Source organism: Lutra lutra, chromosome 17 (genome assembly GCF_902655055.1).
Source record: "Lutra lutra chromosome 17, mLutLut1.2, whole genome shotgun sequence".
In the NCBI taxonomy this organism is placed as follows: domain Eukaryota; kingdom Metazoa; phylum Chordata; class Mammalia; order Carnivora; family Mustelidae; genus Lutra; species Lutra lutra.
This window is the reverse complement of record NC_062294.1, coordinates 53188799-53205901: the sequence shown is the minus strand read 5'-3', so window position 1 is coordinate 53205901 and position 17103 is coordinate 53188799. Positions and strand designations below refer to the sequence as shown.

General features: G+C 53.5%; 1 protein-coding gene across 5 annotated transcripts in view; it reads right to left on the bottom strand.

Moving 5' to 3' along the window:
- Positions 1 to 17103, bottom strand: part of MYH14 (myosin heavy chain 14) — a 99053-nt gene that overhangs the window by 58930 nt on the left and 23020 nt on the right. For 4 of the 5 annotated variants that reach the window (XM_047712535.1, XM_047712539.1, XM_047712537.1 and 1 more), the window contains exons 4-10: positions 14295 to 14322; positions 14065 to 14167; positions 13379 to 13399; positions 12300 to 12392; positions 11750 to 11813; positions 9507 to 9605; positions 8375 to 8515 (exon numbers count right to left, since the gene is read on the bottom strand). In XM_047712535.1, the coding sequence (XP_047568491.1) occupies positions 8375 to 8515; positions 9507 to 9605; positions 11750 to 11813; positions 12300 to 12392; positions 13379 to 13399; positions 14065 to 14167; positions 14295 to 14322 (549 nt within the window). The remainder of the gene's footprint in view (positions 1 to 8374; positions 8516 to 9506; positions 9606 to 11749; positions 11814 to 12299; positions 12393 to 13378; positions 13400 to 14064; positions 14168 to 14294; positions 14323 to 17103) is intronic. The other variant, XM_047712536.1, reaches the window with a different exon arrangement.

Sequence of the window (17103 nt, the reverse complement as noted above, 5' to 3'; positions counted from 1 at the left end):
CTCCAGAACAGGTTCAAATGGACACTGACTTTTTCTCACTCACTCCATGCCAGGTCCTGTTCCAAACACTTAACAAATACACTCGTTTAAACTTCCTAACAACCAAGGGAGGCAGATCCTACAGTAACATTTTACAGGTCTGGAATGGAGTAAAACCCCTTCACAGATGGGGAAATCGAGGCACATTCTGGGAGCCATCTTGCCTGAGATCATCCAGCTCGTCAGCAGCACAGCAGAGGGGCAAATCCAGGGTCTGAATCCTTTATTTTTTAAAGATTTTATTTATTTATATGACAGACAGAGACCACAAGTAGGTAGAGGCAGGCAGAGAAAGAAAGGGGGGAAGCAGGCTCCCTGCCAAGCAGAGAGCCCGATGTGGGGCTCAATCCCAGGACCTTGAGATCATGACCTGAGCTGAAGGCAGGGGCTTGACCCACTGAGCCACCCAGGTGCCCCTTGGGGTCTGAATCCTTAACGGTGGTGCTTCTCTTTCCTCCCTCTTCCAGCATGAAATTCGAATAATGAGTACAGAAAAGCACGCAAATCACTACCGGTCTGGCTCTGGTTTTTACAAAGTGAATGCACCTGTGGAGCCAGCCCCTCAGAAGCCCCCTTCCCTGGGACACCTGAGTGGCTCAGTCAGTTAAGCGTCTGTCTTTGGCTCAGGTCATGATCTCAGGGTCCTGGGATCTAGACCCCCAGCGGCCTCCTTGCTCAGTGGTAAGACTGCTTCTCCCTCTGCCTCTGCCTGCCACTCCCCCTGCTTGTGCTCTCTCTCTCTCTCTCTGGCAAATATATAAGTAAAACCTAAATAATAATAATAATAAAAGTAGCCTCCTCCTGGCCACTCGGTGAACATGGACAAATTTCACAACCACTGGGTCGAGTAGAAGAAGACAGACATGAAAGCACACATGCTGAATTTGTAACAAAATTCAGGAACAAGTGACACAATTCAACACTGTTAGACGCCAGAATAATGATCACACTGCCAGTGAGGGGGGGCAGTTCTCGCGATGGGAAGGGGCACGAGGGGGCTCCTAGATGCTGGTTACATAGGGCGTTCACTTGCAGAAAGCCCCTGAGCTGGACGCTTAGGCTCTGGGCGCATTTTTAGGTGTTTTCGCTCCTACACTGTCTACTTAGAGAAAGGGGGTGGAGGAGGAGGGAGGAGCACCCTCCTGGGAGTTTCCTGCCAAAAATGCATAACCCGAATCCTAACCGCAAGGAAACACGCCCAAGTTGAGACAAAACAACTGGTCTGTAATCTTCAAAAAGTCAAGGTCACCAACGATAAGAAAGAATAGTTCCAGGCAGACGGAGAGCACAGTGTGCTAGGTACGTGTACTCCCGGCAGGGGGAAATGCGTGTGCACGTGTATGCATGCGTGTGCGTGTGTATGTGTGCGTGAGCCCGTGTATGTGTCACAAAACCTTTTTTGCTCTAAAGTACATTGTTAGGAAAACTGGCAAAAATCCTGTAAAAAACACTTTTGCATGTTATAAGGGACGTTACTGGGACAATATGGTCTATGAATGGGGATGCTAACAGTGCCAGTGCTTTCAGCTCCCAAGACGGTACCATCCAGTGGCTGCATAAGAAAATGTTCTTTAAAAATATGCAGACAGGGGGCGCGAGGGTGGCTCAGTCGGTTGAGCTTCGGACTCCATCTCCGCAAAGGTCTCTATCTCAGCGTTGTGGGTTCGAGCCCCGAGTCCGTGCTGGGGGTGGCGCCTACTTACAATGTATGGACAGACTCTGCAGGGTGGTAGGCTGGACAATCCCTCCCCGCCCCCCGAGAGGTCCACATTCCGAATTCCCCACCAGGAAATGTTACCTGGCAGAGCAAAATGGACTTCACGGATGTGACTGGGAATGCTGAGATGGGAGATGAGCACTGGATTACGCAGGTGGGCTCTAGCTACAGGGTCCTCATAAAAGGGAAGCCGAGGGAGAATGCCATGTGAGCAGAGGTTAGAGGGATGTGCTCTGAAGTCAGAGAAGGCAAGAAAACGGATTCTCCCTTTGAGCCTCCAGAGGAAACCAACCCTGCCTGTGAAGACTGGTTTTGGACTCCGGGCCTCCAGCATTATAAGAGAATCAGCAGGTGTTGATTTAAACCACTGCGTTTGTGGTTGTTTGTGACTGGTCACAGGAAGCTAACACAAAGAGTAAAGGGGAGTCTCATTGTGCAGAAGTTTCCTGCATGGAAGTTCCCCAGTACACCTGTGCCTTTGTCCCCGCCTCCGCTCCTTCCTCCCGCCTTGTGGGACCATCACCCGCCCTTGGCCTAAAGTCTGCTGGGGTGTGGCTGCATGCTTGTCCACACCCCTGTTCTCAAACTGCTCAGAATAAGTAATTAGAAAGACAGATGAGAAGCAAATGTGGCAAGATGTTAGCACCCAGGGAACCTTAGAGAAGAGTGCAACAATGTTTTGTACCCTTTTTGCAACTTTTCTGTAAATCTGAAAGTATTCCCAATAAAAAGTTTTTTGAACAAACCCTGAAAACAGAAGGAAGATCACTGGCCTTATGGCTTCAAGACGCCTTGCTCTGAGGGACATGTGGGAAACTGTGGACAGAGGTAGCCCAGGTGTGGGAGCTGATTATATAGTACTGATTATATTCTTTCGGAGTTTCATACCTGTTGAAATGTCAGATCTTGTCCAGAAAAAAAAAATGGCTGTTAAGAAAGGACTTGGTGTCTAGAATTAGTGCAATTGTACATTCGCAACAAATGGTCGCACTGTGCACTTGACAATGGTGAATTTTACGGTATGTGGATTCTCCCTCAACGGACAAAAAAAAAAAAAAAAGGCAGATGGTGGCTACACTTGGGATAAGCACTGATGAACAGAATTGTTGAATCCACATGTTGTATACCTAAAATTAACATGACTTTCAATAATAATAAAAAGAAGTAAAAAAAAACAAAAACAAAAACAAAACGCAAGCCCGAAAAAACAGGTTTTGGTATAATTTGCAGGGCATGGCAGGGTATGCAACAAGTATTAATTTTTCTCCATGCCCACTGAAATCATAACTCCCTGTGGAAAGTATCTGTTCCTTACTCATGTGCTGCCCATGTGCTCTGCATACAGTAGGCGCTCTATAAATGTTTACATGAATGAACTTGAGCTTGCCTGTTCACAGGGAAGAGTTCCTTCCCTGGTCCCTAGTACTTGTGGGATTCAATGTGAGCCCTTACCAGGGTCTTGGGAACCCTGACCCTCCCAGCCCCTCCGGCCCCAGGGTATCCTCGCTTACTCCAACCAGCCACCCCAGCTACCCCCCATCAGCTTCTCCAACACTGTTCTTGCCACCAGGCCTTTGCCTTGGCAGTTCCCGCCGCCTAGATGTTGCCAGCACCATCTAGGGCTAGTTAGCTCCTGCCAGACCCATCAGTGCTCAGGCAAGGGCCGCCTCATCCAGGGGGCCCTCCCCAGGCCATGCTGGAATGCTGTGACACACGGTCCCTGCTCCATGCACCTGCCATCGCTCACCCTCCCACTGGTTCAGCTTTAATCCATGTGTGTGATTCGATGCTTCCGGGTCTGAGCATTCTACACTACAGGTCAAGGGTTGGTTCTGTGTTGGTCACTGTGAATTCTGCCTAGTGCCTGTGGAGGTCTGGCCCACAAACCCCACCACCGGTTGAATGACTTGATATATTCATGAATAAAGGGCAAAGAGTTAATTAATGGGGGGACACATACATTACTGGATGTGGGAGTTTGCTGTGTGCCTTTGGACAAGCTGGGTGACCTCCTGGGCCTCAGTTTCCCTGGCTGGGCAGTGAGAGGGGCTGGGCTCAGAGATCTCTCTGGTCCTGCCCATCTGGGGTCAGGAGGAAAGAGTAGATGGGGGCAGCCCAGAGCCCTGGCAGTTCTGGGGGTTCCTCAGAGGACATCAGGGCACCTCCAAGAAGATAAATAAAGACATCTCCTTATGGGCCCACAGCGGCATCATCACCTAACGAACCGAAAGATCATTCATCCCTTAACCTCCGCTCAGACACAGTCCAGACTCAAGTCCCCCCAGTGGCCTTTGAAACAGCCTCTGACAGTTGGCTTAAGACCTTGCATCGGCGTCAAGCACCCGGGCGAATCTGACACCTAAGAAGTTGGCAGTTAGCTCCTGCGGTGACTTCACACCAGCTGACTTCAAGCAAGCCCAGGCCTGCAGAGGCAGGGGCGTGGGGTTGATGAGGCCGAGTGTGCTCCCCAGGTACCAGGCTCCCTGCTCAGCCTCTCGGAGTGGCATTCACAGCATCAGCACCGGTGAAGGGGGGAAGTGGGGAGGAGGGTGGAGGTCCTGCTTGGACGGGTCCCCAGTGCTCTCCACGCTAGCCTTCCCACTGGCGACCACCTTTCCAGAGATGGTCCAGAAAGCTTCCCAGAGGCACCCACCTGCCTCTCTAAAGATGGATCATGGGCTGGCTTTGGAGTCAGACCTGGGTTCCATTGGCTCCTTGTCAACTGAGGTGAGTTGTGGGGCAGACATCCCACTTCCCTGGACCTCTGTCTCCTTTTGTGCCAAAAGGAGTCTATGAAAAGGTGACCACAGGACACGTGGTGGCTCAGTCAAACATCCAACTCTTGGTTTTGCTCAGGTCATGACTTCAGGGTCGTGAGATCAAGTCACGCGTCGGGCTCTCCACTCAGCGTGGAGTCTGCTTGTCCCTCTCCTTCTGTTCCTCCCCCTGCTTGCTCTCTAACTCTCTCTCTCTCTGTCTCCCAAATAAATGATAAACAAAACCTTTAAAAAAAAAAAAAGTGACTGGCTGGCTCCACTCCTTGTAAGTAAAACACCGAATAAAACCGTGAGACCCCATCCACCTACCACATCAGCAAAAGCCAGAAAGCTGACAGCAGTGGTTGGGGGCTCGTGTGGAGGGAAAAGCGCTCCAGGGACAGGGCGGATGGCAATGGAGACCAGCAGCACCTTCTGGATGGTGATGAAGTGGCTTCTCTACAATTTAAAAAACCCTTGGGAGCCCTGGGGGTGGGAGATGGGGGTTTCGAGGCAAAACCCAAGAAGCCACAGGTGGGCGCTGATTATAGGACCTGGTGCCCATAATAAAAAGCTAAAAATCAAAACTATTTAGCAATAACCAGGAACGAAACACTGAACCTGATTAACCCCCCCAACCCCTGCCATCGGGATGAACCTGAAACCATCTCAGGGAGTAAAAGCAGCCAGCCACAAGGGCCGTCATATTGTATGATCCCATTTACATGAAAGGGCCAGGATGGGCAAACCCGCAGGGACAGGAAGCCGAGGAGCAGTTGCCAGAGACTGGCGGTGGAAACCGGCAGCTGACGGATGCCAAAAGGGTGCAAGATATCCTCTTGGGCCACTGAAAAGGTTCTAGACTCACCTTGGCAGGGGGCAGGGGGAAATGGGTGCCCGACTCCGTGAACAGACAGAAAGCCCCTGCCTTGTACGCTGTCACCAGGTGACAGCATTCAAATTCAAGCTCAATACCTCTGTCACACTTCCGTTAAAGCCGGATTAAAATCAAAAGGGACACCCCGTCCTTGGACCCAGCATTTCGCTTCTAAGAATGGATCTCATGGACACATGAGAACAGAGAGCTCCTTCGAAGGATATTCCTGGCACCTCTTTTGGGAGGGGGGTTCATTTTAATAGCATTGGGTGCAAACACCCTAAAGGGACAGAGGCTGGTTAAAAGAATCACAGGCCATTTAAACAATGAAATTTTATGCAGCCCCCCACAACACACACACTCTCTGAAACCCACATACAAAACCAGAATTATCACTGAAGTATGCGTCTGCTAACAAAAGCAGGGCACAAAGTATGCTAGCCCAAGGGTGATGAGCGGAGTTCTTAACCCCAACGCTACCCGGCCCCTCCCTGATGTGCTGCACGGTTTTCAACTGTTCATTGCTCTATCTGGGATGGTCTTAGGAGGAAGGTCAGGGAGATGAGCTTCACTTAAAGCAACAACCACGGGGGACTTTTTTTTTAAGCAGGCTCCATGCCCAGTGTGGAGCCCACCTTGGGGCTTGAACTCACAACCCTGAGATCACGACCTGCGCAGAAATCAAGAGTCGGACACTTTACAGACTGAGCCACCCAGGCGCCCCTGTGTGGGGAACTTTTAAATTCAGCAGAGAAATATCCTACCACTTTTATTACTGGTATGGCTGAACATCCACCCTGGGACTACAGAATGCCTCGTTTTATAGGAAAATAATATGGAGACACCTGGGTGGCTCAGTCAGTTAAACCTCTGCCTTCAGCTCAGGTCATGATCCCAGGGTCCTGGGATGCAGCCCCAGGTCGGGTTCCATGCTCAGTGGGGCGTCTGCTTCTCCCTCTCCCTCTGCCATTCCGCCTGCTTGTGTTCTCTCTTTCTGACAAAGAAGGAAGGAAGGAAGAAGGAGAGAAGAAAGGAAGGAAAGAAAGGAAAGAAGGGAGGGAGGGAGGGAGAAAAAAAAAATAGCGTGTGTCCTTTCTTAGACGTAGAAAATATTTCTGGAAGGATGTGCGGGAAGCCAGGGGAAAGCAGGGCTCGGGGCCCTGCAGGAGACCCAGTTGCCACACTATGGCCTTTGGCACATCCAGATTATGTCACCACACACATATGTCACTTCCGAAGTTTTGTTTCAGAATTGCAAAAATCGGCTATGCAGTGGGGCGGCCACGGGGAGGGTCACTTGAGGTGATCTGTGTTAGGAGGCCAGGCCCCCACCGTGGCCACCATCCGGATTTGTTTGCTAGCTGCCCTGGGAGGAGAGCAGAGACTCCCAGGCGGAGGAAGTTTTGCAACTGCGGTTGGGCAATCTAGCAGGGGAGGCCTGGGACCCTGTGTCAATACACCCGAGAAGGCTGGCCTGTTTGCAGCCCGGGGAGATAGCCAAGCTGGCGCTTGCTCGACTTCCAGCCCTCCCAGTTGGCCCTGGAGCCAACAATAGCTCCCAGAGCTTCCCGCAGTGCCAGAGATGGGAGGAGAAAGAAACCCGCCATGCCAGCTCAGCCCGAGACATCGGGGTCTTTCTCCGCGGGACTCCAAGTTCATCCAAACAGTGAGAGTCAGGGGGTCGTAAAAAGACGGGGTCCACCTACACGTACTTGGCATGGGTCAAATCGTACCCTCTTCCCCCCAGAACAGGTGTGATGACATCCTAACCCTCGAGCCTTCTCAGAATGTGGCCTCCTTTGGGTCTTGGGTCACTGCAGGTGGAATTCTTTAAGTCAAGACAAGATCACAGTGGAGTAGGGGGGTGCCTGCAGGGGACAGACAGATTCTCCCAGGACCAAGCAACCCTGCCAACACCCAGAGCTCGGCATTCTGGCCTCCAGAACTGGGAGACGATCCATCTCTGCTGCTGAAGCCACCCGGCCTGGGGTGCTCTGTCGCAGCGGCAGAGCAAACAAATACAGGACTTCCGCTGACCTGCTATCAAAACACGCGATCTGGTGAAAACCAGTGGGGGGCAAAGCATCGCCACATGGGTAATGGGCCACAGTCAGGGTCTTCCCCACACCTTTGCTTCAGCCTCCTCTGGCCTTCCAACGCATCCTCCATACAGCTCAGAGGGGCCTCTGCCCTGTTGCCAGCTCTCCCATGGCTCCCCGGTGCCCCCAGGACAAAGTCCCAGCCCCTCAGGATAGAAATGGATTCATCAAACCATGCCATGACTTTCCTGCCCCAGGGCCTTTGCATAGGCAATCCTCCTCATCTAGAAGGCTCTTCTAGCTCTCTCTGAAAATTAGTATGGGAAACCTCACGAAAGCAGACTCGGGAAGCTAGAAGGAGAGGCTGGAAGGGGGGAGTCACACTACTCAATGTCAAGTACAGACACCAACAGAGGAATCCACAACAGGAAAGAATCCTCACTGACAGGCCCCAACAGGGAAAGATGTACATCGCATCTCCTACAAGAAATTGGCTGCCCCAGCTGCTCAGCCAGAGAAACCGTCAACACCCTCAACTCTTGGATTTCTCCAAAGGACTTTTGTTCAAAACAACCTCTTCCAACCTCCTCCTCTTCTCCATAAGATAAAATTCCTGTCCCTTGCCGGATTCCTATACTACCTTGCTTGTCCCAAATTACAATTCTCCATTATTCCCAAATAAATCCATTTTGCTGGTAAAATAACCCACCGTTTTACCTTGGGGGTAATACCCTGCTAGCACCGATGCTCACCCTCTCAGCGACTCAGGCCTTGGTTCAGAGGTCACTGTCTCTGTGTCCCCTTCTCGATCCCCTCCTTAAAGCTGTACCTCCTCCCTCCTCCCATCCCTGTACCTTTTTCCCAACTGAGGAATGCATGTCCAGGTTCCTGCCTGCCCCCGCGCTGCCCCAGCCCCACCGTTCATGGGGGCTCTGGGCTCACTCACAGGTGATTTCATCCGGGGTGAATCCCAGGACCTTCAGGGACTCCAGAGTCTCGTGGAAGAGCTCCCGCTCCTGGCCAGGAGAGGATGACGGCCCGTTGGTCAGGAAGCGGTAGCTGGAGCAAGGCTCCAGGAGGAGGTCAGCTGCGGGGGTAATGAGTGGAGGTCAAGGTCAAGGGTGAGCTGAGGAGTCAGACTCACATCCTGATGGCCACCCGCGGGACAAGCGTTCACTTTCTCCACTGGGGACCTCGGTCTCTTCCTCTGTTAAATGAGTGAAGATCCTCTCCTCAAGGTTTGATGGGAAGGGCCGGGCGTGGTGGGGGTGCTTAGCCCTCATCGGGCCCTTTCGTCCTTCCACAGAGATTGTCAAGTCCTGGAACTGCCCAGAGCAAGCAGGAGCAGGAGCAAAGGGGCCGTGGATGCCTGAGCTCGCAGAAGTCATGGGACAGCAGAGCTGGCGGCAGAAGGCCTGTGGGTCCTGCAGCCTTGTGGGGGAGAAGGGGGAGGCAGCCAAGGCTATGGGGGAAGGGGCCCGGCGACAGCAGGGGTCCGCCCGGAAAGGAGAGCCCCAGACTTTCTTCAGCCAGAAGGCGGGAAGAGCCATGAGGAGACAGGAGGAAGCTCAGGCAGGAGGCAGAGGAAAGGGCACGGTGAGGCAGCAGGTGCAGCAAAGCCACACAAACCAGGACCGCCTGGACCGCCAGAACCACGAGGCAGCAGGCGCTGCGGCAGGAGCTGGCGTCATGGCGTCACAGGTTCGGAGTAAGCCCTGCAGTTTCAGAAGAGAAGGGGTGTGCACAGCAGCCAGGGAGCCACGTGGCCGGGGTGGGCGAGACCCCGGAGGAAGCTGGGAACAGAGAGCCACAGGGTCGGTCAGCAGCATAGGGGCGGGGGCGGCCGGCACTGAGGGGCAGGTCCTGAGGATGTCAAGGTCATGGTGCGACAGAAACCTGGGGCAGTGGGCTCCGGAGGGAGGCACCAGAACCCACCGCCCAGCAGAAGCCTGACCTAAAGCAGGTGCTCGCAAATCCTACTGACTGCCTCCCAGTTCCTCCTCCTAAGGCCCAGGGATGCCAGAGGCCCACGTGCCCACCGCTGCCCGCTCCCACCCTCCGAGAGCCCCACTACTGACCTTTGAGCTGCTCCCCCGCGCCTCCCAGCAGCTGGTAGAAGATGTGGAAGCTGCACTCGTCCTTGGCCTGGCGGATGGCCCGCGACTTCTCCAGCAGGTCTGGGTGGCCGGGAGTCAAGGTTTCGTAGGTGAGGAGCAGTGAGGGGAGCCCACCCAGCCCCCTCGGCCTGTGCTGCCCCCACCACCCTGTGAAGCCGTGGAGTTGTTCACAGCCCAGGCCTTGGGCATGTCACTTAAGCACACGTGCCTCAGTTTCCTTTTATGAACCCCGTGAATGAGTTGCCGTGCAGGCAAATGCATCACTATGTGTCAAACACCCAGAGCCGTGCCTGCCTGGTAGCCAACCCCCACAAGAAAATCTCTGGCCATTGTTACCCTGCCGGCCTCAGTTTCCCTATACGGACAGTGGGGCTATCGGCTCCTCCCTTCCAGAAAAGTCACATGGCATGTTTACACTCTACGAATGGGCAAACCACCTTAAAGTAGAATAAAACACCAGCAAACTTGTTGGCCCCTCCGTGGCCCCCGCTCAAGGACCACACAGCGTCCCTTCGGCATAGCAGTTGGAATGCGGAACCTACCTCGGGGAGTCAGGCCCAAGATCTGCACACCATTGACCGACAGCCCTGGGTCATTAACCTGCTCGTGCAAGGTGGGAAGGACGTGGGGGCGTTCCCCACAGACAGGGTGGGGTGGGAGGAAGCACACACCAAGCCCCGGTTTCTTCTTCTGTTAAATGGGCTGACAAGGGGTGCTGGGACAAGGAACTGAGCACACAGGGAGAGCTCACAGGACAGCACCAGGAGCAGAGCAAACCCCCAGGAAACGGGAGACGCCCATTTCCTTATTTGCTAAGGTCTCTTCCGAAAACCCTTACCCCCCACATCTGCTTCCCAGCCTTCCCCCAGACCACAGAAGACTGAGGTTCTCAGACACCTCTGGGAAGGGGCACGCGGTTTACTGTTAATGCGGCTGATTAGTAATTACCAACCGAGAATATTAACATCAATAAGGACATTGCTAATTTGTTCCCATCATGAACTCCTAATGATGGCAGCTCATTCTGGAGTGCTTGCTACATGGCAGGTGCCAGGCGAAGAATTTGACCCCCACTGGCCCCCAGTCCTCCGAGAGCGGGTCCTATGAGCCTCCCTCTTCCGCAGAGGGGGGAAACAGAGGCACAGAGAGGCCAAGGAACGTGCTGAAGGTCCCTTGGCCTCCAAGTAGCATAGATAGAATTCAAACCTGGGTCGGTGTGATTTCTCGGCCCGCTCTCTTAAATTCTGAACTCCTGGAGCTCCCATGCTTTATCTTTTAAATTCCTACTGAGCTGAGGGGAGCCTGGGGGCTCACTTGATTAAGTACTTGCCTCAGGCTTAGGTTGTGATTCCAGGGTCCTGGGATCAAGCATCGGGCTCCTTGCTCAGCAGGGAGCCTGCTTCTCCCTCTCCATCTGCCCCTCTCCCCACTTGTGTGCTCATACACGTGCTCGCTCTCTTTCTCTCTCTCTCAAACACAGTCTTAAAAAATAAATCCCTACTGAGCTTGCAAGTTGCCCGCACAGAGTCGGGTTGACGCCACAGGTCTGAGGTGGGCACGCCTGGGAAGCCGGATTTTGGGAAGGTTCCCAGCGCTCCCTGACTCCCAGGAGGGGCTCCCCATGCCTAAGCTGTTGGTGCAAACAACGTGGTTTCTGCTGAACCCCTGCTTTCCCTTGGGGAGTCTGGAATTTTGGTACATGATAGGCTGAGGGCACTGAGGCCACTGGTCTCCACGAAGAACTCTGGGGCACTGATGGAGTCTCTGACAAGCGTCCCTGGTGGACAACACCTCACACATGTTGTCACGTCTTGTGTGTGGCCCATCCTGTGTGACTCCATGGGGAGGGGACTCTGGAAGCTGGCCCTGGTCTCCCCCACACTTGGCCCCACATGCCTGTTCCCTCCGCTGCCTGTGCTGTGTGTCCCCTCTCTGTGGTAAGCCACAGCCACTCCACCGCCCCCCCCCCAAGGCCACAGCAGTATCGCCCTCCCCGCTCCACCGGGGGGAGGGGTTGCTGCATCTATGCCTTCCCAAGGTTCCTTTCCCTTCCACAGAGGGGGAAACTGAGGCACGGTTTCTGAACATCAGCAAGCCAGGCTTCCCCGTGTGTGTGAACATCTGTTTCCTGGAAACAGTGAGATCCCAAGGGCCACCCTCCTCAGACACCAGGTCCCCGCACCCCAAGCGCTATGTGAGGATACAGGTCTCGATGTTGGCACCCACGATGTACCCAGCCACATCGAAGTTGATGCGGATGAATTTGCCCTGGGAAGGAAGGGGTCAGGAGTTAGCAGAGAGTCCTCTTCCACACTGGGGACCTGAAGAGCCCCCCTAACCCACACTCATCCCTCCCGGAGCATCTCAACTTTCTCCCTCCATCTGAACCCCACCCCAATTGTGAGGTCCCAGCCACAGAGAATCCAAGGTCTGGGGCTCCTTGACTGCCTTCCTCAGGACCCAAACCCCCAGCCCCTCCTCCCTCAGACCCAGGAGTCCAAGTCCCCAACACCTCCTCCCTAAGGGCCAGGAAACCAGGCCCCCAGCCCCTCCTCCCCCAGACCTGGGAGTCCAGACTTCCACCCCCTTCCTCCCTCAGACCCAACAGTCCAGGCACCCCCTGTTCCCTCAGACCCAGGCGTCCAGACCCCCAGGCCCTCCTCCCTCAGTCAGCCCCCACTTCTTGCCTCTCTTTAACCACCCCCAAAGCTCCTGGCTCCCAGCAGCCAGCCTCTGCTCTCCCCCAGCACTCACGAAGCGGGAGGAGTTGTCATTCTTCACGGTCTTGGCATTGCCAAAGGCCTCCAGGATGGGGTTGGCCTGGAGAAGCTGTCGCTCCAGCTCACCCTGCGGGGCGCGGGAGACAGCCTGTCAGTGACGACCAGGCTAGGGCGGGGGTCTGTGCTATGACCGGCTGCGCGTGTGTGCGTGAGGGGCCTCCGTGCCTCTGCAGGTGGGCCTGCTCTCCCACACCCAGGTCTTGCCCTTCAGTTGACTGTGAAGGGAACAAGGAAACCTCTCCAGGATTCACCGTGGAGTGGGAAAACAAAACACAACAAAATCCTGTGGCAGAGCAATACCTACAACGTGACCCCATGAGTGAAAAGTACCTCGAGAAAAAAACACTACAAAACATGACTCCCACGTCTCCAGGTATAGATGTGTGTTTCTAAGCATTTAGAGAAAGGTCTACAAGGATACACACCAAATGGTCAACAGCAGACACCACTCCAGGGGAGGACGGAGAGGACAAAAGAGGGATTTCACTTTATCTTTTTCTGTTGTTAAAAAACACGAACTCATGGATTACTTGCAGGATTAGTTAAGGAAAAAAAAATCTATACCATCCATATAACACGCTTCAAACTGCTTGGCACATAGTAGGCATTCAAGAGATGGTGGCCTCCTTCCCCCAGTAGGGGGCTCCAAGAGAGGGACCCCACTCTGAACTTCCCTCCAGGCACCTCAGTGTCAGAGTCAGGAGCACAGTAGGTGCTCAGGAAACACCAATCCCCCTCCCCTCCTAGCAAGGTTCTCAAGGGCATCAACTGTTTCCTGAAGTTTCTGCACTAAATGGTAACATGGGCCCCAGGATATGTCCGTGTAGGGCTGCTAGAAACCACAGCAGGGGGCACCGCACGCACGCAAGCACGAGGGTGGCATTAAATGGCAGTACGGGGCCTGGCACACACACAGTAGGGCCACATAAGCTGCAGCACAGCTCCCCGGCAGCCAATGGGGTCCTGGGGCCTGCCTGCCGGGAAGACCACGGGTTGGGCTGACCCAGCTGGCCTAAGGGGTGGTGTGATTTGAGGTGATCCCCTGCTACTCACATAAGACAAGGTGCTGGCAGCCTGAGGAAGTCACGGGACACGAGACACGGACCGGGACACAGACCAGGACGCGGCACATGGAACGTGGACAGACACACAGGTGAACCAGCGGTCTTGGGTGGTGGGGACGGAGGGGAGACATGAGGGGCTAGGGAAGTCAGGCTTGTGGGGCAGGGTGGCCTGAGGGAGGCACATCGCCTGGGCTTGAATTCTCTTTAGCCCTTCCTGGGTGTGTGACCTCCGACAGCCGACTCACCCCAGCCAGCCCTTAAGTTTCTCATCTTTAACACGGGAGAGCGACACCCATGCACTGGTGTGATAAGTTCATATAAGCAGAGACGGGTCCTACAGATGCTCACTGGTGAAGGCAACTGGGAATTGTAGGTCCTTATATCAGGCCTGGCACACAGTAGGTGCACAGCACTGTAGGCACCTCTCATGTACCTGGTGCTGTTCTGAGGAGCCACAAACTGGCCCATGATTTTCCGTTTCCGTCCTGCCTCCACTCCCAGCACTGTCTTGGGCATATAGTAGGTGTGCGGGCAGCATGGGCAGCCAAAAAGAAAGCTCGCAGTTGTGGCCCTCCATAAGGGAGGCAGGGGGTTCGGGGGAAAAGCAGGGCCTCAGATGGGGGTAGGCACTGCTGGTGGCAGGGTCCAGAGTGTTTCCCAGTACAGGGCACTTACCGGTACACCAGGCTCCTTCCTGCCCTTTGGGGACGATGCCACATGGGCGAGATACTGGATGACCTTCTTGGTGTTTTCTGTCTTCCCAGCCCCAGATTCCCCACTATAGGAGGACACAAGTGGGAGAGGAAAAGGGTTGACAATGATGCCAGGTAAGACCTGCCATTCCAAGCAGAACTACACCCAGCCAGGACCCCACCTCCTCCAGAAAGTCCTTCAGGATTACTCACGTGCAGAGAATGGACTGATCTTCACGATCTGTAAGGGACAGAGGTCGACATGTCACCTGGAGGGTTGCTGCTCTAGGGGGACCCTGACCTCTTTTACCCCACCCTTTTCAAGGATTAAGGAAAAGCCTCCCCCCCCAAAAAAAGGTTTTTGTTTTTAAGATTTTATCTATTTAAGAGAGAGCATGAGTGGAGGGGGCAGGACAGAGGGAGAAGTGGAAGCAGACTCCCCACTCAGCAGGAGGGGCTCAATCCCAGGACGCTGAGATCATGACCTGAGCCAAAGGCGGACATTTAACTCACTGAGCCACCCAGGCGCCCCTCCACCCAGAAGGGTTCTGATGTGTGACACTCCTGGATTCTAACACCCCACCCCAACCCAGCGCCTTGCTTGCTGTGTGACCCTGGCAAAGTAGCTCTCCCTCTCTCAGGCTGTTTCCTCACCTGTAAAACAGAAGCGAAAAACTCCGACTGAACAGAATGTAACTCATTCAACAAACTTCAGTGTGAGCCCCTCCTGGGGGTCCCCTTCTGCCGGGTGTGTGGGATGCCAAGACAGGACAGCAAGGTCCTGGCCCTAAGGCTCAGACATTGACATGAACAGGCCACAGTATGGTAGTGCTGATGCCTGGTGACCCGTCGGTGGCCCTCTGCCCAGCAGAGAGCACAGCATGCTTCCCACCATCCATCTCCCCCAGCACTCGCCCTGCGTCTGACATGACTGATTACCTACTAAGTGCCAGGCACCTACAACGGTGGGAACTGGCAAAGTCCCTGCCTTCACAGGGCTTCTGCTTGAACTGGGGGACAAAAAGCACATAAAGTAAAACTGAAGATGATTTGGCAGTTGGCAGTGTCTGCACACATTTTTGGTTTGGTTCTTGCAACCGGAAGGTCCTATGAGTGTCTACTGAGTTGAGTTCAGGGATGCCGCTGAGTACCCTACAATGCACAGGATGCCCTTCTATAAAGAATCCTCCAGCCCCAAATGCCGACAGAGCCAGGATTAACCCCTAGTGTAACGTAGTAAGAAGACTGAGGAGGGGGAGGGCCAGGAATGTTTCCCGGAAGGGGTGATGTTTCAGCTCAGGCCTAAAGGATGAAGGTAGAGAAAGAGCATTCCAGGCAGAGGACACAGCCAGTGCAAAGGGCCTGTGGTGAGACCAAGTTGGAACTGTCTGAGAGACAGAAAGGAGGTCAGAGAGGCTGGAGGACAAGGCACAGCTGGAGATTGTGCCCATGGATTTGGAGGCCATGATTAAAAGATCTGGAAGATTTGGGGGGCACCTAGGTGGTTCAGTCAGTTAAGCGTCCAATTCTTGATTTCGGCTCAGGTCACAAATTCAGGGTTGTAAAATCAAGCCCCACATCGGGCTCCATGTTCAGCAGGGAGTCTGCTTGAGATTCTCTCTCTCCCTCTGCCCTTCTCCCCTCCCCCCTCAAATAAATAAATACATCTTTTTAAAAAATCAGGATAGTTTTTATTTTTTTTATTTTATTTATTTTTTTTAAGATTTTATTTATTTATCTGACAGAGAGAGATCACAAGCAGGCAGAGGCAGATAGAGAGAGAGGAGGAAGCAGGCTCCCTGCTGAGCAGAGAGCCCGATGCAGGGCTCGATCCCAGGATCCTGAGATCATGACCTGAGCCGAAGGCAGCGGCTTAACCCACTGAGCCACCCAGGCGCCCCAAAAATCAGGATAGTTTTTAAATGGGGCAGGAGATCTCCAGCAGGTGGTTTTAAGCCAAAGGGAGAGATGCATTCAGCCTGGTTTGGGAGCCATACGGATGTGGGTTCAAGGCCCAATCTCCCCTCTGTCTTGCTATGTGACCTTGGACCAATCTCTGAGATGCTCTGTGCCTCAGTTTCCCCATCTCAAAAACAGGGCTCAAACAGCCCTTACCTCACAGGGCTATAGTCAGAACTCCAAGAGAAAGTCCAACAAAGTTTTTATATACTAGTTAGTACATAACACTGTTTTGTGGCCCATTTTCTACTGGGGCCGAGCCCTGGGGTCTGGGATCTCGCTCTCACATCTTTAACTCTCTCACACCCAGCACAAAGTGGCACACACGGTAGGAGCTCAAATTGTAGTTGGTTGAATGAAACGCATTCTATTCAGCTGAGGCTTATTGTCTCCATTTTACAGATGAGGAAAGAGACTCAGAGAGGTACAGCAGCTCTGCAAGGGTCACACAGCAAGCAAGGGGCTGAGTTGGGATGGGGTATTAGAACCAGGTGAGTCACACAGCAAAACCCACAACACCCAGCCCAGGGTGAGGATGGGACACACAGTGTGTGTCCACATACAGGAAGGCGGAGGTCGGGAGCCCTGGGTTCAAGACCCACCTCAGCCATCCACCCACCAGTGGGACTGCAGGCAGTGATGGTGCTGCTTGGTGCCTCAGTTTCCCCAACTGGAAACCAGGGATAATGATCACACCTCCTCTCTGGGGTTGCTCATCATGAGTTTAAATGTGTCAATCCATGAACAGTGCTCAGCACAGAGCAGCCACTCACCCCTGCTTTACTGTTTGTTTATTTATTTATTTATTCCTAAGGTATAATAATGCATGTATATTAATGGCTAAAAATCATAAAAATAAGTAGATACCAAATCAGATTACACAACCAAAGGAAAGAAGTGTGACCAATGATCAAATACAAATTTATACCATGAATTCAAATTGTGGCCTATAGACGTGTTCTGCTGCATAATGCGAGTATAACGATATACTGGATACTACACCAGGGGTTCTCAAACTTTGTGCCGGCATCCGGATCCCCAGAGGGGGCCCAGGGATCTTGTG